This window comes from Thalia democratica, chromosome 9 (genome assembly GCF_965202585.1).
Source record: "Thalia democratica chromosome 9, ktThaDemo2.hap1.1, whole genome shotgun sequence".
Classification (NCBI taxonomy): domain Eukaryota; kingdom Metazoa; phylum Chordata; class Thaliacea; order Salpida; family Salpidae; genus Thalia; species Thalia democratica.
The window spans coordinates 39741583-39768096 of record NC_139173.1 but is presented as its reverse complement, the minus strand read 5'-3'; the positions used below and the strand labels follow the sequence as shown (position 1 = coordinate 39768096).

At 26.7% G+C, this 26514-nt stretch overlaps 1 protein-coding gene across 1 annotated transcript in view; it reads right to left on the bottom strand.

Moving 5' to 3' along the window:
• Nucleotides 1-351: 351 nt before the first annotated feature.
• Nucleotides 352-26514, bottom strand: part of LOC145845254 (putative E3 ubiquitin-protein ligase HERC1) — a 61716-nt gene continuing 35553 nt past the window's right edge. Inside the window, exons 43-94 of the mRNA XM_082952679.1 lie at nt 26395-26512; nt 26097-26215; nt 25573-25801; nt 24937-25260; nt 24465-24638; nt 24078-24221; nt 23758-23854; nt 23457-23547; nt 23151-23268; nt 22813-22926; nt 22327-22411; nt 21453-21519; nt 20882-21016; nt 19987-20040; nt 19522-19631; nt 19048-19146; nt 18471-18674; nt 18298-18362; nt 18159-18213; nt 17734-17944; nt 17327-17494; nt 17031-17133; nt 16511-16636; nt 15965-16100; nt 15402-15645; nt 14960-15135; nt 14494-14676; nt 14110-14283; nt 13653-13833; nt 13343-13494; nt 12850-13025; nt 12634-12747; nt 12258-12416; nt 11814-11936; nt 11330-11512; nt 10828-11019; nt 10297-10435; nt 7364-7545; nt 6824-6979; nt 6305-6530; nt 5920-6089; nt 5440-5745; nt 5020-5134; nt 4676-4782; nt 4109-4231; nt 3603-3822; nt 3040-3152; nt 2628-2783; nt 2276-2409; nt 1558-1729; nt 1153-1244; nt 352-779 (exon numbers count right to left, since the gene is read on the bottom strand). Coding sequence (XP_082808805.1) covers nt 686-779; nt 1153-1244; nt 1558-1729; nt 2276-2409; nt 2628-2783; nt 3040-3152; nt 3603-3822; nt 4109-4231; nt 4676-4782; nt 5020-5134; nt 5440-5745; nt 5920-6089; nt 6305-6530; nt 6824-6979; nt 7364-7545; nt 10297-10435; nt 10828-11019; nt 11330-11512; nt 11814-11936; nt 12258-12416; nt 12634-12747; nt 12850-13025; nt 13343-13494; nt 13653-13833; nt 14110-14283; nt 14494-14676; nt 14960-15135; nt 15402-15645; nt 15965-16100; nt 16511-16636; nt 17031-17133; nt 17327-17494; nt 17734-17944; nt 18159-18213; nt 18298-18362; nt 18471-18674; nt 19048-19146; nt 19522-19631; nt 19987-20040; nt 20882-21016; nt 21453-21519; nt 22327-22411; nt 22813-22926; nt 23151-23268; nt 23457-23547; nt 23758-23854; nt 24078-24221; nt 24465-24638; nt 24937-25260; nt 25573-25801; nt 26097-26215; nt 26395-26512 — 7708 coding nt within the window. The 3' untranslated portion in view covers nt 352-685. The remainder of the gene's footprint in view (nt 780-1152; nt 1245-1557; nt 1730-2275; nt 2410-2627; nt 2784-3039; nt 3153-3602; nt 3823-4108; nt 4232-4675; nt 4783-5019; nt 5135-5439; nt 5746-5919; nt 6090-6304; nt 6531-6823; nt 6980-7363; nt 7546-10296; nt 10436-10827; nt 11020-11329; nt 11513-11813; nt 11937-12257; nt 12417-12633; nt 12748-12849; nt 13026-13342; nt 13495-13652; nt 13834-14109; nt 14284-14493; nt 14677-14959; nt 15136-15401; nt 15646-15964; nt 16101-16510; nt 16637-17030; nt 17134-17326; nt 17495-17733; nt 17945-18158; nt 18214-18297; nt 18363-18470; nt 18675-19047; nt 19147-19521; nt 19632-19986; nt 20041-20881; nt 21017-21452; nt 21520-22326; nt 22412-22812; nt 22927-23150; nt 23269-23456; nt 23548-23757; nt 23855-24077; nt 24222-24464; nt 24639-24936; nt 25261-25572; nt 25802-26096; nt 26216-26394; nt 26513-26514) is intronic.

Sequence of the window (26514 nt, the reverse complement as noted above, 5' to 3'; positions counted from 1 at the left end):
ATCTTGCTTAAGACCTGTTTAAATTTAATTAGTATACTTGCTAGATAGATAAATATTATTGTGAAAACTTCATCAACCATAAAAATCCAGTTTCTATTTCAATTTGTTTAGATGAGAAAAACTTTTAAGTATGTAGAAACATACTTATTTATAAGAAAGACAAAACTTCAATTAAACAAAGTTTATTGTTAAACAATGAAATTAATTGAAGCAATCTGAAAATAAAACAGAAAAAGTTGGAAATTTTCAGAGGCAAGAAATAAAAAGAACGGACTTAATAAATAAAACACAAAACATCAATAAAAAATAATTAAGAAGTGTTCTAACCTCATCAGTGCTGAATTTGTGCCAACATTTTAACTTAAATAAAATGAAATTAAAAAAAAACTAAAGCAGCTAAATAAAAGAACATTTTTCTTTACTTGAAAAATTAACAACTAAAAAAGTTTTATAAGAAAAAAAACTTATTGATCAATTTCTTATATAAATATACGTATTTTCATTAAATATTTGATTTGCATAACAACCTATCAAAAGTTATTTTTAAAACATAGATTAAAAAAATCACAGAAAAATTTAAATTTAATTGATTTTACTATAGATAAAGAAATTGAACAAACTAATGACAAACAAGTAACGAACATTTTTATCCAATTAAAAACAAGTATCAAATGTTGTTATCCAATCATAAACCTTCATCATTATCTTCATTTTGTTCAGCGTTTCTCAGCAACATGTAATTATCCATATCAATACTTCTGCAGTGTCTTATTGCATATCTGTTTTTAAAATAATAATAATTAGTTAACTAAATGTAATTATCCATATCAATACTTCTGCAGTGTCTTATTACATATCTGTTTTTAAAATAATAATAATTTATGGTTTAAATGTAATCATTTATATCAACAATTCTGATATATGTAAGATTTTATTTTGTGATTGTATGTTATGTTATAAATTTGTTAAAAGTATTACATGAAATAGCTAACAATTTTTTACATGTTTTAATTTACGTCATTTTAAACTTAACCTAAAATGGTGTTTACATTTTTCTTACTAAATGATTTGTTTTCCTACTAATAATTACTATAAATAAACAAAATACGCTTTATTATTATCATATATTTTTTTTATAATACAAGTAATAACCTGAGTCTTTCAGACATGATTCTCTGAGAAGTGTATCCTGGTAACCTGAGCTGAAAGAAACAAGTTTGACTTGTTGGCAGTGAGTCTACTGGCTGCAAAATGCGTTGAATTGTTAACTACATTACAAATATTTTTTACGTAAGGAAAACTAATACTAAACTTAATAAAAAAAAACTTAAGGTTAAAAAATAAAAGTTTACTTTAATACAATCATTATTTGCTACTATAGAAACTTAGTTTTTTTTGTTGCAACTTATCCAACAAAAAAAAACTTTTTAATAAGGTAACTTTTACAACTTTATATTTACGTATTTAATATTTATTAGTTTTTATGTAAATAGTAATTAAGTAAACTTCACGGTAATAAACTTACAAAAAAATTTAATAAAAAACAAAATAAAATACCCTGTCAACTTTCATGACTTGGAATCTCTGAGGCATATCGGATGCCACGACAGGAAGTCTGGATCTTCCTGAAACAAACTTCAGGAACAAAACTCTTTCCTCTCTGTCAAATTCCTCCAAAGTCTTCCAAAGCCATTGAATTAGAACTGAATTTTCAGATACTTCGCGATATCTGTTAGAAAAAAGTTTTTTGTAAGTGTGAACAATTTAATTAGTGTTCATAGAAAATATGGAGAATACTTAAGTATTCTTATAACACAGGATTTTTTTTTTGATACATTTTTTATCTGAATGCTTTATTAAATAAATCTAATAATTTCATACTCAGAACAATTTACACAAAAAAAATTCGATCATCTTAGATTGATAACTACTTAAGTTTGTAGTAAAAAACAACAACAATTTTATAGAGAACTTGAATATTTGAAACTTAAAGATTTATAAAATATCTTAAGTCTTATGAGCAAGTTTAACTTTTTATGAGTTTAAAGTTAGTTTTGATTTGATCAAAAGTCTTTTGCTATTATAAATAGATTGTCATGTTTAAAAATTAAAACAATAAAAGTTCATAAACTAAACTTTTGGTTTTAATTTTTAGTTTAGAAATATTGATATGTTCTTTACAAATTTCAATTTTTTACGCAGTATCTTTTAACTCTCAAATTTTATTAAATACTATTTAAAAATAAATAAGTTGAGTATTTAAAAATCTATATACCTCATACAAGATCTGAGAACAGTGAAATCGACTTCTGGCATTCCACATACGAGCTCTTCTAATCTTTTAGCTGTCATCAGTGTCACAATTGGAAGTGGAAATATCCGTGACATTCCTTCGCGAACCCAACTTACCTATATAGAGTTTTGGCACTTTACTAACTTATATGTTAAAGTTTTTTCACTTAAACAACTAAGTTTATGGAGTTTACATAATAGTTTAAAAAGTTAGTTAATTTTTTTTTTACTAAATGTACATCGATAAAAAAAAACACTTTGAGTTTAAAATATAAAAAAACCACACTTTAAATTCATAAAAATGTAGTTGATATAGACAAATATATTAAACAAACTTGTTTGTCAATTTCATGGAGTCTGAAATAGAGAGCTCTTTCAACATACTGATGCCTGTTATGAAATGTCAGAGGGATTCCGTCTCCACCTGTGATCACAGGAACAAATTTTCCGTTATTCCAGGATTGTGCCCTGAATGAATCCAATGGAATTACCTAAAATACGAACTATTTTGAAAAGATTTTTTAGTTTTAAAACATAGTTTAAAACGTAAATTTTAAGTGGAGTTTTTGTTAAACACAAGTTAATTGTTTAAAAATTAACTAATTTGTTAAGAGCACTAGCTAAAAAGTTGATGAAAACATTTTTTTGTTAACAAAATTTGTTTTTTTCTTGTTAAAAAGTTTATTTTAAATGAAATTAAATGCAAGGTTAGTAATCTTTTGGTGAAGTATAATTATAAAAACAAACTTCATTGAAATTAGAAGCATCTACTCCAGCATTGTGAATATCTTTTAGTGCTTTTAATGTTTGAACAAATAAATTGTCACATTCTTCAATATCTGCTACTGTGGCTGGAATGCCTGTTTTAAAATTTATAAATAAGTAAAAGTTACTGCGTTTTTAGTGTTAAGTTTAAATAAAAAGTTTCAAACATTACACAAAAACATGATTACAAGCAATAATTTGGAATTAATAATAAACAAAGTTTAAATAAAAATATTACATATTACTAAGTAGATCTTACAGAAATGTTAGAATCTTAATAGTATTACCGGAATAAAAATGTTTAACATCTTTAAGTTTTGAATAGGAAAATAAACTGAAAATCGAAAAACAAACCTAATGTATATTTGTTTAGAAAGTTAAAAGATAAAATAAAGAAAAAAAAAAGCAATTAAATTCAAAATAAAATCTATTTGCAAAAAACCTGAAACCTAAATTGTGTTTTAAAAAAATAAATGTGTATTACATAGCTCATGTAATTTTGTTTAATTAAAAATAAACAAATAAATGATATAAATATGTATTACCAGCAAGTAACTTCCACACAAATGGGGCAAGATGCAAGTCCAGAGGTTTCTTGGTTCTGATGGCAACTCCGAACAGGATACCAAGAAACCTGAACATCTGACAATCTTCCTCTGAAGACGACAGAGACGGATTGAAGACAAATCTGTCTTTCTGTTTCAACCCCGTTTCGTTGGAATTCGGAGTTGGAATGAACAAATCCAATGTTCCGTTCTCTAATTCCTGTGAATAAATTTTTACTTTTTGTTTTAAATTATTTGCAATCAAAAAAGTATTAAAGTTATTTCCTAACTTTATCAAAAATGTAACTATTTTTATACTTGCAAAGAGCTTTTTAACTAACTGATAAACAAGAAATTTATCCTAAAAATTATAAAAACTTAAAAAATAAATAATCTCTGTAGTTGTGTTATCAAAAATAAATTGTAAACATTAGTAATGCTATTTTAAATATCTCTGTAATTGTGTCATCTAATTTATCTTATAAATATTAGTAATGACATTTTACCTGACACATTTCTGTAATAGTGTCATCAAAAACACCACCAGCGTCGTCTGCAGCTTCTCCAATCAACCGAACTTTCCAAGCTCTAGATGGAAGCCTCAAATTTGCCGCATTCATTCGGAGTATCTAAAAGTTTAATAAATTAATTTAGTACTCTAATTCTATAACACAAAAAAAATAATTGGTAATTTGTTTTTAACTTAAGATATATTTTAATTATTTGAGATATATACTCAAATCAATACTTTAGTACAAGTTAAATTGTTTTTAACTGAAACGTTTTGCTGAGCAATTAACTTTGATGGTGAAACGCAAAATTAATTAAATTTTTAACATTTATGTATCAAAAAGCAGTATGAACTATAAAGTACTGCTATCAAAAATTAACAAATTTTAGTTTTCTTTGATTTAAAAAATGTGTTATTATTTGCATAAAAAATAAAACAATTAAGAGTGAACATAATACTTGATAAATATTAAAAGCATTAAAAATTGATAAAATATTTTTGACCTTCAGCGTTTACTCATTATCTATATTTGGTTGTTATAAGCAAGTTATCAAATAATAACCTGTTGTGCAACTTGTTTGTAGACGGGAATCGATTTTTTACCCCTAACTGCCAATCTTCTAACTGTCACATATGGACCGTAATTTCTACCTTGTACCATCGTTTTACCTGTATGATATAGATATTTCTAAACGACACAAAAGTAATACTTTGCAGGTATGTATAAATAACTAGTTAGTTTTTCCATACAGAAAAATAATCTTTTAATATTTTTTTTAATATTATATTCAAACAATATAATTAACAATTTAAGCCGCCTTCTTAATAGATTTAAAGAGGATTGAAAGTATTTAGAACTTGCTAGTTCTCTCAAAACTTCATCAAACAAAAAAATAAAATACTTACCCAATGCACGGACCATTGGTAAATTGGACACTCTTGGAAACAAGATTGGACGTACTAGTCCTGACAAAAGTCCAAAACTGGCCGCATTAAAATCCGTTATTTTGCTTGAAGTTACCTACAAAACAACTGAATATTAATAAAAATTAAAAAAATACAACTTTTACAGAAGCTTATGCTATGTGAGATAAGTAAAGCATAAAAGTACTTTATTGATGGAAAAAATATGACTTAATAAGCTTATATGAGTGGAATACATTAAGTTTAAAAACCATTAAATATTAATAAACTTTATTATTTATAAAACTCACTAATATAAAAAGTATTAAATTTGAACTTTGAAACTATTACAGTTTCAAAATTATATAAACTTTAATCAGTATAATTTTGTTTATTAAAATATTTCTAATAAGAAAAACAAACATTGTTGTTATTTGTAATGTCGTTCAAGTCAATTAGCGACCAGGAGTTTGAAACCAGATCCGAAAGTTGCTGAAGGACCTTGATTCTGGTCCTCAACTTTCCCATTCCGACGTGCGCCAGCGCTTCGAACTGGTCCGGAACCTTGTCAGGGCTTCCAAGCTGCCTCGTGGACTTCTCAATGTTGACCATGGACGATGTCCAGCACGCTGTGTGGGTTCGGCCCGCAGAAATCTGGTTTATGTTGGACTGGGACAGAGCTTGGACTTTTGTGGGTTCCGTCACTGCATTTGTGTGACCCAAACCCAGCTGTTGAAAAAAATATATAAAGACCTTTATTTTCAATAGACTGTTTTTAAAATAACTTACTGGTATACCTTTAACTTAACAATAAAAGAGAATATAACTTTTTTAGATTTTAACTTAAACCAATAAACTAATTAAAACATTTTTATTACTATCTATTATAATAAAACATCAAACTTGTCCTTCCCCATTGCATCCCCACGTATAAACATCTTGCTGACTCGTTAGCGCCACCATGTGCTCAGACCCGCAACATATTTGCACTATCTCGGTATTCCCCAGTCCTGAAACTTGCACAGGTCTGTTCGTCGTGTTGTGGCGGGATTCAGCGTTTCCACAAATTCGGTCTGAAAATAATAATAATAAATTTAAATATATAGTATTATTTTATACTTGTTGAAAAATATTAATTCGTTTTGTAAAGTTTGGAAATACCTGTATTTAAAAATAGTTATACCTGTAAAAATTTAAATTTTTAATCATTTTAAAAATACTGTTACTTTTATTTATTCTAGTTTGTCATAAATTTACGAGTACATAACTGCTTAATAATATAACAAACCTTGTCCACACATGTAGAGTTTGCCATCTAGTGTCAGAATAGCTGAGAATTGCGACCCGCAACAAACAGATTTCACCCCGACCCCACACATTGTGTCCATTTTGTGTGGGAGGGACTTTGCGGCGCTGTTGCCCAGTCCAAGCTTGCCGTAGTCCCCGTCACCAAACGACCAGACCGTCATTCCGTCCTGCGACACGCAAATTGTGTGGTTCAGACCGCAGCGAACCTAAAAAATAGAGGAACTTTGTTAAAAAACAAGAGTTAGAGGGGTTTTTGACATAAAAAAAATATCAATTTTCTTTTTGGTAAAGAAAACTTACTTGTTCTCTTGTAATAAGTTAAAAACAGAATAGTTGTTTAAAACTTTTAATTCAATAAGCAAAACTTATTATATTAAGTTAATGTCTATATTAGAAAGTATTACTCATCATACAAAAAAGTGTTATCAAAACATTAAATATGAAAAAAAGTGTTTAAATGTTTTTATAGTTAACATTGCAACAACAGTTAATAACAAACTTGTCCAATTCTGTGTTCGATTAGAGCATTGACTCTTTCAGGGAGTTTTTTATTGGCAGTGGTCCCATGACCTAATCTTCCATAATCTCCATACCCAAAAGTGAACAACTTTCCATCTGAAGTTACCACTGCCGAGTGCTTGAACCCACAAGCTACCTGTATTATAATATTTATTGTTTAGAAATATTACTGTAAATAAGTTGACTAGTTTTAATTTAAAATAATGAAAAAATAATTTGATCGCCTGTAACTGTATAGCACAATATAGTCGACACAGACATAAAAATCTAAATAAAAACAGAATTAAATGTTATTAAACTAACCTAAAATAGATATTTTTTCGGTAACTAGTAAACTAATAATCAGACTTTTTGACCTTTTAAGCTTAAATTTTAAAGATGCTAAAAAAATTAATAAAAAAACTGAGTTTTGTTTAAACTCTGGGAGTAAACAATAATTAGACTATATATTATTATGTAACTATATTTAAATAGTTAGTTAATGATTAATAAGATACATGTATTAACAAAACAACTAAACCTGAGTAACTTGTTCTCCCCTCAAAGCTTCAATTTGACGGGGTCTCCGCTGTCTGTCGCTGTTTCCGTGACCCAATTTGCCGTAGTCCCCATCGCCCCACGAAAACACCTCCCCAGATTCTGTTAGGGCGATAGAATGTCCGTCGCTACCCGCCGAAGTTGCCAGCTGCTTGACAACGAACCCTGAAAATTTCGTTGCTATGTAAAAACTGTCATGTTTGGTGCTTGAGTTTTTTTTGAAAGGATTTAATGAGTTATAAATTTTAAGTAAGTGTTTAAAATGCAATTTAAATGTATAATGACTGAATTCAATCTTGGAATTTTTATTTTTTAATATTGATTATAAATCATTAAAATTATTGTTATTATTTCCAACTTAAAGCACAATAAAGCATATTTTACATATAAATAAATGTTAAAATAAGGCCTTCATTTTTTAACTTGGGATATAAATTTGTTTAACAACCAATACTTTTTAATAAAAAACTTTAACATAAAATCATTTATAAAAATGACTAATCTTTTTCTAAACAACTAAAGGAAATAAAATGAGATGATAAAAAACAAAACAAATATCATTTATAATACATATTATCGTGCATTTAATTTACTTGAAACTCAAACTTTCAACATGTTTAACTAGGATAAAAGCAAAAAAGTTTTTTAAACTACTACAGTATTGAAGTATATTTTATAAATGTTATACTTTTGAAAGAATTTTTGCATAAAAACAAAAAAGCTTAAATTTAAAATACTAACGAAATATAAAACTGTTTTTGGTATTGATAAAACAAAGCAAGTATTACTGTTTTCACAGCTTTAAAATTTTTCACATTAGAACACACATGGGTGTAAAACCATATGTTTGTTTATTAGCTTCACATTTTCTTTCAACTTATTCAAGTGAGCGCGTTTAAACCGGACAATTTCGCTTTCTTACGTCATAATAGTCTTCAATCGCATCGATGAGTGAGAAATTGGTTTGCCGGCTAAGTTATGCAATTCGCGTTGAATTTTGTAGTTAAGTAAACAGTATTGTAATTAAATTTTAACTGCTTAATAAACGTGGTTTATACTTAATGTAAAACATGTTAAAAATCATTAACTAACTATTTGTTAATTTTAACATTAAAGTAAATACAAATCCATATAAAATATTTAATTTTATGGTTTATTTACTTAATAAAAGTCTTAAAAAAATTAGTTATTAAATTTTAGATGAATAGTAATTGGTTTATAGTTAACCAGTTCTCAAGTATAAAGCTAAAATAATAACTATATTACTTTAAATATTTTTTTAAACATTAAATATATATTGAAAAAACTTAATACAATTTGTTTAAATAAAGCACTAGTATTTAATTTTTTAAACAAGATGTAATTTTTTTTTAAGTTAAAATTATAACTATTTGTACATATTGTTTCAAAACTTGAAAGTAATGTTTATAAAAAAACTCCTTATAGCTAATTGGTACATAAATATAGAACTAAAATACTAATTACTTTACTTGAAGTATATATTTAAACATTGAGTATATAAAAAAAATAATAAATGTTGTTAAAATAAATTCCAGTACATAATGTTTACAATTAAAATATAGTTATATTTCTATAAATTAAAATTTATAACTTTTAAAACTTAAAAGTAAAGCTTATAACAACACTGTATATAGTTAATTCAAAAGTATGTGCGTATATTTCTGAATTACTTTTTTATTGTTGGTAAGTTTTGATCAGACAGATTTAGTGTTCAATGTTTTACTATTTTAGTCGATTATTTTTTATTCCTGCTCATACGGCATGGCAGGGTCAAATTGATGGGAATTGACTCGTTAAAGTAATAGTGATTTTTACCTAACCCACTATTCAGTTACTATTTATATGTGGAGCTTGTTGAAATTATTGGTAATTTTCTTGTTACGTCACTAATCTACTCTCGACACAATATACAAAACTCGATGCTTGCTTTGTATTTGCATAAAATATATGTTATTTCAAGCTTTGAAATTTGTATAATTTATATCAAACATTAAGCTTATGAAGTTTATTAGCATAAAATATAACAAAGCAAATACAATGTTTTGTCTACTAGGTAAACATAAGAACATTGTTGTTTGCTTAAATACTTAAATTGACAAAGTAAATAAAATACATATATGTATTGCTTTTTGTTACAATAAAATTCTTTAGTTGTTAGTAATTTAAGTAATAAAGTTCTAAATGTTGCTATGACGAACGAATAAAAAAACTTTAATACTATATTATAAAAAAAAAACTATTACAAACATCTTACAAAAAAAAACAACTAACAAAAAAGAAAAATTTAATAAAAATATAAAGTAAAAAAATAAGAAACGATACTGTAGGCTTAGTTCTTAGAAAGCAATTCGAGATATTTACTTCTTAGAAAAAGAACAAGTATATTTTAATTGTATCAAAAAAATTTTCAGCAACTTAATTTTTGCTCAAAAAAATATGACTAAGCACTTACATATTAGAAACACTTATTATTAGTAACAGTTGTATTTTATCATAAAACTTGATTACATTTTGTTTAATTTATTATTATATAAAGTTAAATTATACTTTATAAACTTCAACTTGAGTAAATACGAAAATAAATTGTTTAAAAATATTTACTTACAATTTGTAGTTACAATTTGTAGTTACAACACAAAAGTTTACTAAAACGTTTTAGGTTACTAATTTTTAAAGGTTTTATTTTAAGCTAGATGTTTCTGTAAGTAAACAAAAAAAAACAATATGCTTTAACCATTCTACAGATAACTTAAAACACTTAAGAAAAATACTTTATACTTAAAAATGTTTCAAACCACTTAAAGTTGAAATTTCACTTATTTCTATAACTTAAACTATTGTAGAGTGCTAATTTAAATATTTTTAATAATGTTATTTATTATAATTTAAACAAACCTTGTAAAGTGCTAATAACAGTGAGTTTATTCAAATCATCAGAATTTCCATGTCCCAATCTTCCATAACTGCCCTCACCACAGGACAGAACATTTCCGTTACTTGTGATCGCAAATGTGCAGTTCTGACCGCATATTACCTAAAATAAAAAAATAAAAATAAATATTAGTGTTTTAATTATAAAAGTTATACATATAATTTATACTAGATGAGCCTTATTTTTTAAGAATTAAAACATTTTGCTTTACCTTAACTTACATTATTATAAAAAAACTTTTTAATGATGTTCTAAAAATAGTTATAATTAAGACGTCCTGCTAAAATAGCTTAATTGTTTTATTACAAACAGTTTTAAAACAAGAGTTTTTATTGTATATTGAAATATATTTTAAACTAACTACCTAAAATGTTTATACTTTTTCTTGAAAAAAAAAACTTCTAATTAGACTTCTAAAAATATTATTTTAAAACTTTTGCGTAGCTCAAAAAGTTTTTAATTGGTTCAATAACTTTTATAAGTGACTAATAAACCTGTCTGGCCTGGTTGAATTGGTTAACAAGGACAGGGGAGTGAGACGATGTGGTCTGGTCGCTGAGTTGTCCGTGGCGTCCGCTTCCAAACATGAACACCTGACATTTTCCGTCAACTTGCCAGTCCTGCGGTCTCTGGTTGACCCAGGTGACTAATTGTTCGTCCTTCGTCATCGTCCATTTCGAGTTGTCCTGAACATTGTGACGTAGTATAAGGATTATTTGACGTAAAAAATATACTATAAATTACTTTACTATAATTTTTATTAGAATATATATTATGATAATATATAAAATAATATTACTTTGTTTGCTTTTTCAAATAATTTTTTATTGGTAATATGCTGTCGTAATGCACAAATAATCTAAAAAAGATAGATCCAGTGGCAAAAACTATTCTAATTTTACCCATTTCTTGTTCAAAAGTGTTTAAATAAATAAAATTCAGTAAGTTGTTAATAAGAAATAATCAAAATGGTCGCTAATCTACGATAATACTAACAAAAGGTTGGTGATCCATATTAGAACTGGTAGAAGGTTCATCAAAATTCGATGTGTAATCGGAAGATAAATAATCATTTGGAAGTTTGTTTTTATTTACAAATGAATTTATTGTTGAGTAAGTTGTGTGTAATTTCACCATCCATTCCCATACATCGCTACATAAACTCTTCCAATCTGTGCTCTGTGCAAATAAGTATAAAGTTCGATTAAATGTTTAATTAGTTATTTATCAGTGTAAACAAACTAGTAAATTAGAAAATAAAATTAAAATTACAATTTGTATCCAAATCCGAATTGAAATACCATTACAATAAAGAACATTTTTGAAAAAAAAATATAATACAAAAATAAACTAAGTCTAATTTCTGTATTAGTAGCAAATTGGTCTTAACCAAGTAAAAACAAATTTTTAAAGTGTAAGAGTGTTCTTATTACGCTGAAAATGTATTATAATTCAACAAATACATAAAATTAAAACGAACAGTGAGAGCATTGGTCGTTAGAGGGCAGCAGATAGAAGGAGTTAATTGTAATCCAATACAGAGAGAGGCCATCTTTTTCAAGAATGATGAATGTGTTAGTTGGTCCCCACACATTACTACTAACTGTTAGGTTAGATTTTGTTTAAATTTACGAATAAAGTTTACTGTAAGTACTATTTTGAAAATAGTGTCAAACTTACTTAATGTTTTATGATAGCCCTAACACAAGAAAGTTAAAAATAAATGTTAAGTTGTAAGAGTTAAAATCGAAAGATTTTTATATATACCAAAGTCTTACAAAATACAAACTAAAACAAATAAAGCTGTTATACTAATAACTAAACAACTATATTTCTATCGATCTTTAAAATTTATGATCCTAAGTTCTGTATAAGTTTAGCTGTACAGTGTGAAATGATATTTAATTGAAATGAATCAACAAACTTTCTCGTATTTATACTGGGCATGTAGGCAATCGTGTAAATTTTCCAGTAATATTTGGAAACACTGCACGTGTTTCATTTTTATGTTATTCGTGTGAATTTCCATCACGTGACGAGCTTTTGCTACCACACGGTGGCGTTTCAACCATTTTGGCGACATCTGTTGGAAAAATCTGGGTGTTAGAAAAAATAGGTCTACTTTATGATATTAGACTACATTTGAGATTTTTATCTAGGCTATTAAGAAATTTATCCGTTCAGAAAATAAAATAAGTTTAAGGAGTTTAACTATTAGTAGTTACAGAAAGGACAGAAAAAAGTTGAATAAAATACTTTTTTAAAACTTTATTTTAAAGTAAAACAAATTGTAAACTTACATTAATAAAAGTGATGTTGCTGTTATGTTGAAATGAAGATATTATGTGAGTATCTCTAAATGTAATTCCTACACATTTTCCATTTCCTCGAATTCTTTTCATTAATGTTCCTTCCTAAAACATAAATAAATTTGTGTTATCATAATAAGACTATATTCACGTCAGAGAATGTATTTGTTCCCAATTAAAAAAAATGTAACAACATCAAAAACAAACTTGAATATTCCACACAGACACAAATCCAGTTTCATCGCCAACAGCTAATAATGAAGCCTGATTGTTGAATTTAATTTCGGTTATTTTGGTCATTTCCCCCTCATAACAACATTGTAGTTTGTAAAGCAGGGAATAATTTTTGTAGATGTCTTCACAACTGTTTCTACCTGAAGTATCTGTTTGTAAATATTGTTATAATTACAGGGCTGGAAATTTTAAAATAGAACCTTAATCATTTGACAAAATAAAACAAAATCCTTACAGCATTTTTAAACGTCCTTACATCTTTAAAAAGAGTCTATTAGTTTATGATCTCTTAATCTAAACATTTAACCCTATAAAAGTTTTCTATAAACTAGCTATATTAATATTTATATAAATATAAAAATCGAAAATAAAACAATTTAATTTAAAAAACTGAGTTATTTAAGTTGTTGTAAACAGTTTTTACTCATTTAATTTATTTATATACATATACATAAAGTATATAAACCGGCAATATTAGAAGTACTTCTTGAACTATTTGTAGAAATTTTGCTCAATTTAGTCAACTTATTAGAAGATGAAGCTTCTTTTAACGACACTTTTTTCTGTTTAGTTGGATTTTCTACCAACCATAAATAAACTGTTCCTTGGTTTGTACCGCTGTTATAAGTTAAAATGTAATAAATTAAAAATTTGCATTTGTTTTTAAAAAACTAGTATGTATTTTAGAATTTTTATTATCTAACATAATACTTTAATTGATAAATCAATCAAAAAAAAATTGAAATTCTTTTTTTAATGTAGTTCTTATAAACAACCTTGCAATCAAGTTGAAATTTTGCAGCATTTTTTCGTCATGTTGAGGCCGAAACCACTGAAACGTGACGACCTTTTCACTTTCGTCATGCTCTAGTGAACACCAATCACTCCAGCATGAACTGTTTTCCCGCCAAATTCTCAAAAACCCGTTGTTCGTTTCTTGAACTGCAACTAAGTGGCCTGATTGAACATTTAGTGTTGAATTAAATTTAACAAAAGTTCTAGTGTGTAAACTAAACAAAACTACAGTAAAACAAAATTATTGGTATTGCCAAATAAAAATTTTAACAAATAATAAAACTATTTTCATACTTTTGTACAACTTACAAACAACTTTTGTATTTTCAGAACCTTGTTAAAAGATTATTAAAGCTATATTTCTAAAATTTACATAAAACTTACTGTATTCATTACCACTTAGTTTTAATTTTTATTTCCAAAAATATGAAAACAAACCATCATGATTGAAGTCCACATTTTCAATGGTGGACTGGCAAGCGTGAATCGTGGACAAAAGGCGGAATTGGTCAGAATTTTGGTCGCATGGACCGCCAATTAGTATCTTACCATCTTCAAATCCCACAGCAAAGTTGCTAGAACGACTAGTCCAAGATAAACTCATCACTTCAACTAAAAATATTTATGTTCAATTTGTTACAAATTTGGTCACAAAATAATTATAACTTTTAAAACATAGAAAAAATTAATGACAATTCAAGTTATCATATTTGACGTATTTAATGCTACATTAGTAAACATAGCTAAGGTTTTAAAAATGGTTAAAGAATACGAAGTTTTAACAATAAAAACACATTAAGAACTAAACAATATTATATTAACCATCAGTTCTAGAACAGTTGATGAGTTCTTGAACAGCACAATTATTGCTATCATACAAATTAATGACAGCTACGGAACCATCTTTTCTTCCAACTAATAAACATTCATTGTCATCTTTTGTCTTATAAGGCCATGTCATACAAGATATTGTTGATTGTTGAGAATCTAACTGTACTTGTGTTCCTATAATGGAATTTATATTAAGCTTAATATTTACAATTTTTGTTTTTTTTCAGTAATTAAAATGTGTTTTTTTAATTAGACAATTAAAAATTAAAAACTTATGAAAACAGTCAATTTTACATAAAAAATTACTCTATTAGCTTACTGTAGGGCGTAAAACATTTAAAACATATCTTAAAATAGGAATACTAGTATAAATTTGTTACTTAAATTGTGACTTAAGAAACTTTTTAAAGCGACAAACTGTATTTCTTAAAAGCTAGTAAAAATATTTAATACAAACCAAAAACAGTGTATAAATCAACGATGTTATTGGAAGAAATTGCAAAATATTTTCCACTAGTGCTCCACAAGACATCATTTATTGAATGCTCCTCATCTAAAGACTCGATCTTTATTGTTCTTTGCACCTCCGCTGTTTTGTCGACATAATCCCAAACTTTTAATGATCTACCCTCTCTGTTAGAATGGTAACATATCTTTACATGTGCAGTATTGTTATTAAATTTAAACCCGTTTTAAAATTTGACTTTTTGTAACATAACAGTTTTAAAATTCAATTGAAAATTTTCTTAAGTTAAAAATATTTAACTAAACTAACTTTTAAATATCAAAAACATTCATTAATAATTTTGAAACTCGATCTATTTCAGAATTCTTTTAAAGAATATATAATATAGTAATTTTTTAATTTGAAGTTGTGTATAATATATAAAAAATCTAACAGAGTAGCGAGCATGTCAAGGTTGTGGTTGCTCATCATCTTTATGACGTCATTACTCTCTTCCGACATTGTCACATCATCAGTGACGACATCTATGTAGTTGGTGGTGACAAATTTGTTGGTGACATTCCTCCATCTGTACGACAAAGTTTGCAGCAAGCACTGAAGAGCCCAGTTTCTTGTGTGAGATGACAGTTTGTCGGATATACAACAAGCAGATAGCGCGTCTATCAATTGCACTACTCCTGTAAAATTATACACTTTTATTAGAAATTAAATGTTTATTTTTGTTGAATTAAATATTATCTGTATTTTATGGTTAGAGTATCTCATCACTGTAAGAATTGTCCTAAGTTTAAGAGTAAAAAGTTTTGAAATCAGAAAATTGTATTAGAATTATTCGGAACTGAATTTTTAGAAAAAAATTAAAGTAATTGTTTTGTTGTAAATTATATTCAATGTCATTACCAAATGCTTTTAGGTAAAATAAAAGTTAGAGTTAATTTTATTTAGAACTTAGTGTCAAAAAATAGATTTTAGATCAGAAAAAAAGAAGTTTCTAACCTTTATCAGGGTTTTTACTTTCATCAAATTGATTACATTGACATTCAGTTAAGAAAACAGCGCAAGATTTAGTTACTGATAATTGAACTGAATTTTCATTATCATTTGTAATACCACAAGCTGCCGAGAACAAATCCTAGAAAATTTGAACATAAAACATATAAAATTTAAAAAAAACTTGTTTAAGTTTACAGTTTGCTTAACTAGTATATACTAAGACTTTTTCTATAAAGAATATATCTTTAAAAACTTTTTTAGTAACAGTTGCTATACTTTCAAAACTTTATTTTTGTTCTCAACTTTAAAAAAAATTAATTTTAGCAAAATATTAAACATTCCAAAACATTAACTTAAATAACATTTTAAAATAAATTTACAAAGTTTGGGAAGTTATTACATTTAAAACTTTAAATATTTTTTCTTTAAGCCCTTTATGATGACAACTTTGAATATAAAGCTAACTTAATAGATTAATATTACTTTTATTTTAAGTATATTAAACCAGTACAAACTTCAATAAAAGGGAATAAAAATTTAATATAATACCTTAGCACAAGTATCAATCATGGTGAGATAAGTATTTTGATCATTAGTAGCAAGATGTCTTAATAAATCTCCAATATGTTCCACATACACATTGTCTTTATTACTCACCAGTAAAGGCTGTTTTTCCTGTGATAATAAAAAACTTTGGTAAATAGCTTACTTAAACATTTAAATACACTACTACTACCGTAATTCCTGAACTAATAGTTTTACAGTAAAATTTTAAAGTAAGTATACAAACATTGCTTATAGCAAATATTAATATTTTTAGGCCATTTTAAAGTTTTTTTTGTGTTTATAAAAAGTTTGATAATTCTTATTTAATTCAAAAACCATTTTTGTTAAAATAGTAAATGTTATATTACCAACTTACCAAATTGTAAGTTTTACAGTAAAGACTATAAGTAAACTCTTATTATTTTGATATTTTAGTTTGTTTTGAAATATTGCATATGTTTTTTTTTGTTTTTTACTAAACTGTTTTAATTACATAACATATTTTACACACTCAAAAACTAACTTTGTGCTCTGTGTTATTGGGCACATTAGAATTGTCACCGACAGTTAAATTGTCATCATTTAGTTCGCCTGATACAGCTAACCTCATCAGTTCTAACAATAACCTGTTAAAATTGTTTATAAAACTCAGTTTATTTTGATTTAAGCATTTAAAAAAAAAAAATCAAAACTCAATGTTTTTATATTTGAAATTTCAAATAGTATTTTAAAGTAAAAAAATTACGCAACACAATTTGAAAGTTGTTTTAACCCAATTTTAAAAGATAAACAAAATTGAAAAATAAGTTGGTAACTAACGAAATATCGTTGAGACCAAGAGCATTCAATGTAGCAGTAACATCTCTCTGATCATTATTAACAGCTAGTATCATCAGTAATCTTGCCACTATTGATCTTGATATCAAAACTTTTGTTGTTGAGAATAAATCTTCACTGTGTACTATTCTTCCTTCGCTATTTGATGATCTGTTTGGGATGAACTAAGTTAAGTGTATTTGATAAAAAACTTTAAATAAAGTAAAAAGAAAGGTGAAACTTATAATCAGCTTAAAAAAAAGTGTTGATTAAACTGGTTTACATTAATCTAAAACTTTTTTTTTAAGTGGGAAAACTTTCTTAAATATTGTAAAAACAAAAAAGCACTATTTAGATAAAACACAACTTTAAATTTAATTAAGGTATAAAATAACAAATACAAAACTAACGAAAGAACATTTTGTAGAAGTTTATCACCAGACTGATTTTTAACAACATTCGTTTGAAGAGTATTTTGATCACCGGAGCTATTATAACTTTCACCAAGAGGGTCCAAATCATTGAAGTAAATAACACTGTGGTTTACAGTCCCATTTTGAAATAACAATGAGATTACTTGGCTCATATTTCCACTTGATAGACCATCTTCTAATACTGTTTCTGTTAGATAAATAATTCTTATATGTAAGAAAAAAAAGTGTTTTTGCTAGGTTTTAAACGCAATATGATTTTATTTTTAGTTATATTTATATTTCTTTAAACAATATTGGTATGATTATTATTATTTAAAAGTTGTTTTTAAATTTTTAAAGTTTGCTATTTCTAAAAATCTAGAAGTTATGTAAAACTTTAATTAGTTTATACAAATTTTTACCTTTGTATTTTCTAGATCTTTCCATATCCAAACTTTTCTTGAAGTTTTCATTGCTCTGTTATTAAAATAAAAAAAGTTATTTCTCAAACATTTCCAAGTATAAAAACAAAATAATATTTAAGCAAAATTAAAAACAAACCCTTCTTCTGTCGGTAGAAGTTGGAAGATCAAATTGAAACAATCCCCCTGAAGTTGACTGATCATCTAATAAAATAAATAGATTAATAAAAACAGTTTATGTAATACCCCTGAAGTTGACTGATTCGTGAATTGAAAAAATTAAGTTTCAAACTTAAACAAACAAATTCAAACCGGATTCAACTTGGGTAAGGCTTCTGTCGACGTCGGGTTCAAGAAAGTCGAAATTTCCCCTCTGGTCGCTCGACTGCTGCTGATTGGTGGATTCTTGTCGCTGATTGGTTGCTGGTTGATACGGATGATCGATCATCCATGACGCCAATCTGCTCACGTCACGTGACACGTCATTTGCAACCGTCGGGTTCCTGTTTCCCATGTCTGTGACGTCATAATTAATTTGTAGTGCGTATTGACTTTAAAATTAATAATTTGTATAGAGAAACCTTTAAAAAACTTATTTTGTAATTTGAAAAGTAGCATTCCTCAACTTTATTAAAGAACTACTGTAATAACTAGTGATCTACCTAAAGATCTGGATAGTTTAAACTTTTCAGAATAAAAAATACTTAATTAAAATTCAAATTTTTGATGATTATTATTATGTTTTAATAAACAATAAAAAAAAAACTATATCAAAGTCTGTCTGCGACACTATGGGAAAATAACATATATCTGCAAACAGAAGTTGTGTATTCAGTGCTCTTAAAAATTCATTCCAAATTAATCATTATTAAAATAAATAAAAACAAACTAGTTCCTCTAGCAGCTTGATGTATATGCGCAAGTGAAAACCCCATTTCTAATAATTGCTGAACCACATTCAAAGTTACTCCTGGTACGTTTTGGGCTGCTATAAAAAATATTTGTCAGAATATTTATACAAAACAGATATACAGTAACCATTATTCTATATATATATATAAATAGAAAAGTGAAATAACAACATCACACGCTGAAATATTTCTATTTGATTTAATATTACCACTTGAACTTATTTTTTTACTTTAACCCGATTTTAAAGTCAACAAAGTCAATTCAATTAAAGGTAAACAACCAGTTTATTTTCTTTATTAAAAATAAGTGTTACAAAACTGATAGTTACTTAGCACAAAGTAAAGAAATTTTTAAAAATACTTGCAACATCTTTAGTCAACCTTTTTAACCTCATTTTTTAAATCAACTAAAACATCTTGTTATATACATATATATCACCATGACAACCAACTCTGTTGTTGCTGCTGATGTTCTGATTGGGCGACTGAGGGCGGTGGGGGAGGGGGACTTCCCGTTCTTCTACGCTCCACTGAGTTTCTCATTGAATTTCCCCCGTTGAACCTATACATATGTAAACTAGATACTTTTTTGTTATAGTCGACAGAGCTTTCTCTGAATTTACAATTATTAATTTTCTGATAAAACCTATCTAAACATTAAATTTTTTTTTATTTGAAGCTTTTAGTAGTCGCTAATAAAACTCATAATCTCTACAATTTCCCAATTAAGACTGAATTAAATAATTGAATAAATATTGAAAACTATTGTTTAAAATTAGTTTTATGGTTAAAAACATATTTTAAAGAGAAAACTGTTTTTAATTCAATTTACTTAAAAAAGGTTGAAAAAACATGAAAAAGACTTTATACTTACCTAAAAAACATAAAAAAATATAAAATTCAAAAAACAAAACTACCTGAATCTACCTCTTTGACCTTGCCTACTTTCAGGCCTTTCTTGGTCGTTTCCTCTGTTTATTATAAAACAAAACAAATTATAATAAAAAAATCATGAAAAGTTGTTTATACAAAAACTCTGATATCTTAATGACAATTTTTGTTATTTCTTCAAAACTCAATGTTACAAAATTATATTCTAGTAGTTAATAAAGTTTATTAATTTTAAGTGACATCAACTAGTTTATTATAGAAACTCGGTTAATTTGCTTGTTAAGTTATACTTTATTAAAATATAAACAACAAGCAAAAGCAAAACTGTACATTCAGTTTTTATTTATTTCAAATAAAGCATTTTTTGTAATTTTCACAAAAATCAAACAAGTTATAGTTCAAGCTTTTTATTACTACATACAAACTTGTGCTAATTTTTTTTTACATTTTAAATAAATGTTATTTTACCTAAAAAAATAAAATAGTTTAAGACTAAAAAAACGATAAGTTAAAAAAAAATTATAAACTAAAAAGAAAACAGAAAAATTTCAAATTTATTTCACATTTTTATTTACTATTTTAATTATGTTTCATACCTTAAAATATGCTTGATTGTACACCATTTTAGAATGCAATGAAAATATTAATACTACTAATAGGGAGCTCTTAAGTTTTTATTTAGGGTAGCCCTGGAATAAAAATAAGCTAAAAAATTTATTAGATGCTGTTTGAAACTAATAAAATATTATGAAACTTGCTAACTCTTTACACACCAAACTTATTTTCTTGACTCTGGAGTTAAACCTTTTTTGTAGTATTTAAACTACTTTTAACCAGAAATATATATATATACAGTGCTAATAGACAAATTATCTCCCTTCAAAACTAATCTAATACCGAAATTTCTTGATTTTTTTGTACCTGTTACTAAGCGCTTGTGACCTTCTGTTGGAGCTTCCCTGACCTCCTTGTGAGTTGTTGACGTTTCTCCGGTGCGGTCCGCGGTACATCGGTCCTATGGAAGGGTGCATCCCAAGCAATTCGAACTCCATCGAACTGGTAGTGACATTTTTACACATTTCTAATGACATTTCGACTAGCTATACTCAGTTACAAAATAGTACTTGGTTTGGTTTTTCTATATGCGATTATTTTGTATCGTTTTTAGTCGTCTAAAAACTTTGAGTGTACTTAATAAAAGCTGAATGAATGTGTTTGTAAAACAAGTAAATCAAAACTATTTTTTTAACAAAAAAAATCATAAAGTAATAAAATTTATGACACAAAATTTATTGAGAAAAATAAAAGTTTAGAAGCAAACATTTTACTTTTTTTTCAACAGATTGTAATTTAGTTTTTTCTTAGTATGTTCATTGTTTGCAAATAAACAGAAACTTAATTTTAAAACACATTTCATTAAATGAAAAGCAATAACGAAGCATTCAAATGACATGCTAACAAATATCAAACATGTTTATATGTATATTTTTACCTCATTATCGATGTTTGATCGTCATCTGTATCTCGAGATTGATCAGCTGATCTTGAATTGTGTGGAGCTGTTTTTAGATTTAGGTATAGTTGAAAACTTTAAGCTATAGCAATTAGATAAAATTTATATTATCATAATATATAAAATCTATATTTAATAAATTATTTAAACTAAACTTCATTTTAATTTAACTTAACTTTAAAATTTAACTTTTGTAAACTACATATTAATTGAAACTCATATTTTAAATGTAAATTTTATTTGTATTTATGTGTGTGCTTTTATTTTCCAATTTATCGCCCTGTATACTTTTGTTTTCAGCTTTTTTTAGCGTCTGATGAACTGCTCTGCAGGGAAACGGCGTAACGCAATAAAAGTTTAACAATAAATTTATAAACTAGATAAAATTAACGTAATTTTGCTTAATTTTGATGTTTAATAATGATAAAATTTTAACTAAAAAACTTTGATATTTTCATTCGTTATAGTTAAGATTTTTGTTGCACCCATACATAGTTAAATTAAAGATATATACTTTTTTTAATAATTTAAATTCATTTATAGTTTTTTACCCAGGTTTAGAGTATTTGAATATTTTTTTACAAAAAGACGCTCTTCAAAAGCTACTTAGTAAAAGCATAATTTGGACTGTAACTGCAGAGTATTGTTATAATAAAAAATTTTAATTCGATGTACTATTTAAGTGTATAAAAGTTTAGCTATATCTTTTTGTAATAAACTAAGAACAAGCTAAAATGTTTTAATAATTATTTTTAATACTAAACATAAATTACGTAAATTATAATAAAAAGTTTTAACATTTCAATATACATTAGAAGCCCAACTTAACATACATTTTTGTAACTAAACTAACTTTTATCACTATTAAGACAGGTATCGGAATAAACTGACGAATAAGGTAGCTTTGCATTATTTCTTAGTATTGCATTGGAAGACATCTGTAATATTTTTGTTTGTTAGTACGCTAATGATTATAAAACTTTATATAACATAAAAAAACCAATAACTATCTAGAAATAGAAATAAATCTTAAGCAATTATCAAAAATAGTTTTTAAAGTAAAACATAAGTTTGTTAGTTTTAGATTAAAATTCCAGAACTAAAAACTGTTAAAAATTATAAATACTAACTAAAAGTTTTAATCAAATTTAACCAAAATAAACCCTGTTTAATTCTTATGGAATCTTTATCAAAATATCAAAAATTTCTTAGTGTTTAGTAGCACTACAATAAAGTATGCAAGCTTTTTTTAACTTTAAGTTAAAAATTACACTTTGTTTTTAGTTGGCTTTTTTATAAGCTAAATTATAGTTATCAATACGAATATTTTTTTAATTACCTTCAGTAGAACTCCATAACATCTTTGTATTTCTTGCATATTAGTGCTGTTATTGCTATGAACAGCTGAATTAACAACACTTGACATAACATGTTTCACTACTTCTACTAAATCCTGGATAAAAAACTTATCAATATAATACAAACATTTTTTATATAGTGTTTAATAACTAGTTAAAAAACATACATTAAAACTCTAATAAATATTAAAAGAAAAAGTATAATTTTTAAACATGATTTTTTTATAGTTTTCTTTTAAAATTTTATACAGTATTAAAAAAATAGTATAATAAGTATTAAAATATTATTAAAAAAAAGAAATATATTTAAAATGGTTACATTTTCGTCTTCATTGCTAATTATATCATCATCTTTTTCATCGTCTTTATTATTTGTATTATTTTTATCTTCATTTGAATCTTTCTTATTTTTACTTGACAATAATAGTTCGATGTATCTAAAAAAATTTCAACTAATTCAAAATTAGCAGAATTAATAAATTTCTTGTTCTTGTTTTGTTAACAAGTATATTTCAAACAAGCTTTATTATTTTATTTTAAAATGTTGCTTTAATTTTTCATAATTAGTTTCAATATGTTTTATTAAATTAGTTAGTTAACAATAAAATCAAAATAATTAAGTAACCTGCTACTTGTGAATATGTTTTTCAATGTAGCAAAAGCACAACTTTTAACAAAAGACATAGAAATTTGATCCCATTCTTTACGGAGACTCCCTGTAAAATTGTTGGTTTTAAATAAAAGTATTAAGTTAGTGCTCTTAGTTTTACAATGCTGTAAAAACAATGTTAAGTTGAAGTCATTATTTCTAATTTTAAATAATTAGGTAAAATAAAAAAACTAAATTGTAATGCATACCATAATCAAATATAAAATTATAAATAGCTACTTTTTTTGTAAAAACTAGAGAATTTAAACAAACTTACCACTTTCTAATTCATTGTTGTTATTCCTGTTTCTAGCTGATACGGATTTAGATAATCGACTGTATTTTTCACTAAGTCGTGGTTCTTTCTTTTCTTTCTATAAAATAAATATTTAAGTCATAAATTTAGTATTTTTTAGTTAGGAATATAGCGTTAATTAAAAAACTAATTATAATTTATACTTAACGTTTGTAAAAACCAGTAAATATTATATGTTTCAATTTTTAGAAATCAAATAGAGAAATCTCAACTACAAGAGAAGTAAATATATTAACTTATAGATCGATAATCTTGTAAATTTATGATAAATAAGTATAAACCTTCTTTTTGTTATTGATATCAACATTGCAAAGTTGACATATAGAAGTGAACACTGAAGCTTGTAATAACGGAAAATCAACCATACTAAAACTTGATTCTAATTCTGGCACCAATAATTGATCACTACAGTCTGTTTTCGTTGTCTGTAAATAGTAAATTACTTAATTTTGTTCATGGTTAACTTTTTTAATATATTGAAAATTTAAAGTAAAAAAAATTGTTGATTTTAAAAGTTAACTTAAAATAGAAAACTTAATTAAAAAAAATTTAAATAAAACAGTTTTTGTCGGCTGATTTCAAAAACTTGTTTTTTTTTGTCAAAATTTAAACAGATATTAAAACAGATAATACACAAACTAATTACTTAAAACAAGTAAAAAACAAACTTCGTTGCAATTCATGTTGTCGTCCCATTGAACCCGCAACTTGTTGTCATGGGTAACCCCCAATAAAACCCCCGTTTTCCCGCCCCCACACCGCAATTTGCATTTACCCCCCATCCTGAGACCCTCGTCGATTCCTGAAACTACCGCCAACGCTGGCCACACTTCCCATAATAACTGTTGAAAATAAAATGTTATTTTTATTTTAACTGCAAAAAAGAAAAAATAAGTAGTTTTATGATGGTTTAGATAAAGTTATCTGTTTTAAGAAACTTTTTAGTTTTAAAATATTTATGTTAGAATTCATAAAATCAATAAATTTAGCCTATCCTGCTTAAAAAACTTTATTTTTCAGACTACATTTAAAAAGATTGTATTAAAAATTACATTAAAGTATAAACTGATAGATTTTTTAACCATATTTGCTGTAATAAAATTTTAAACAATTTTTTGTATTTTAAATTAATCAACAAACTTGCGATTTTGCGGGAGATTGTTGATCCTGAGGAATGTTTACCACAAAATCCTCCTCATTCAAAACATCTTCCTCATTTTCCTCCTCATTCAGCGCCTCCTTCAAGTCCCTCTCCACCCGCATCCCCTCCACCACTTGCGGCAGCATCTTCATTCGGTTGATTATGACGTCGGTGACCGCCTCCCGCCACATTGTGACGTCATTAACACCGCTGGGTGGCGTGTGGAGGTCGCGGAGGAGCTTGCAGCAGCTCTGGGACACCGTCGAGTGGTCGGGAGCGCAAATCGGGTCGCCGACTCCCATATTTTGACCGCTTCCCATGCTCTGCAGTGACATCGTGCGGTTAGAGTTACATAAAATTAATAAAAACCATAAAATTTTACAAATTGTTTAAATCAAAAACCTAAAACTTATTTTTCGAAAAAACTTTTTTTAGGTATCAATTTTAAGTGTTTAAGTAATTCAAAAATTTTTTTGTTTTTTTCAAGTGTTAAGTGAACTTAAACATTGTTATAAAGAACTGTGGTATTTTTAAACAAAAAGGGTACAATAATTGAAGAATATACGTTTAAACTCTAAAAGTGTAACTGAACAAAAACATACTTTAATCTTTTTACTCCAAAATATAAAACAAACTTGAAATTCGGTGATTTTAACTTGTTCTCCGGTGGAACTGCTGTAGAACATGACGCATGGATACAGGGGTTTGGAGGCGTCTATCGATCTGAACGCGATCTCGGGTGTATCCGTGTTGAGTCCGAAGCTCAAAGTTGCTTCGCTGCAGTTCAGAATGCACGTTATGACGTCACCCTTGCTGTATGACGTGAACTGGTGCGTGTACTCGCCTCCGTGGTACAAGTTGCCACTGGAAAGTATTTGAAAATCTTTACATAAGTTACTTCACAAATATTTAGACTTTGGGTTGGTAAAAATAAAAAATATTTCTTAACAAAATTTGTAAAGTATAACTGAAAAATTTTGTAAAGATGCTTTTTAATTTATATTTCGAAATAAAGGAAAAAACTTATCAGTACTTTAATAAATCATTAAAACATAAAGCATATAAAACCTACAACAGTGCCTTTGAAATGAATGCGAAGTTTTAATATTTGAAATGAATTTAAGTACAAAATTAAAGTTGTTTATTATATAAAAATTACCTGTAAGCTCTGTAGAGCCACATATCATTGGTAGTTCTGTGACATGAATCCTGTACAGGAAAATGTGAAACTCCAACACAAGTTCCTTCGTTACCCCGTATCTCGTTCAATATGTGGAACTGTATTGATAATTATGACGTCAGATAAGTTTGTAGTTTAAAGTGATGTATCTTAGTAAATTTAATAAATCAACTTTTTGTATTAAATTTCACTTATACCACTTAAAATCTATCAAAAAACGTCGTAATTTATTCAAGAAGTTTTTGAATGACCTTATATTTAAACTAAAACTGCCAACCTTCCACTTATAACAGCCGTGAGTGATGCCGTACTGGGTCATACCGTAACCCCTGCCCCCGTGAGTGTGTACAATGGTGTTGTTGTCCCGGACAGAGGTGTACACGCATTTGTCCGCGTC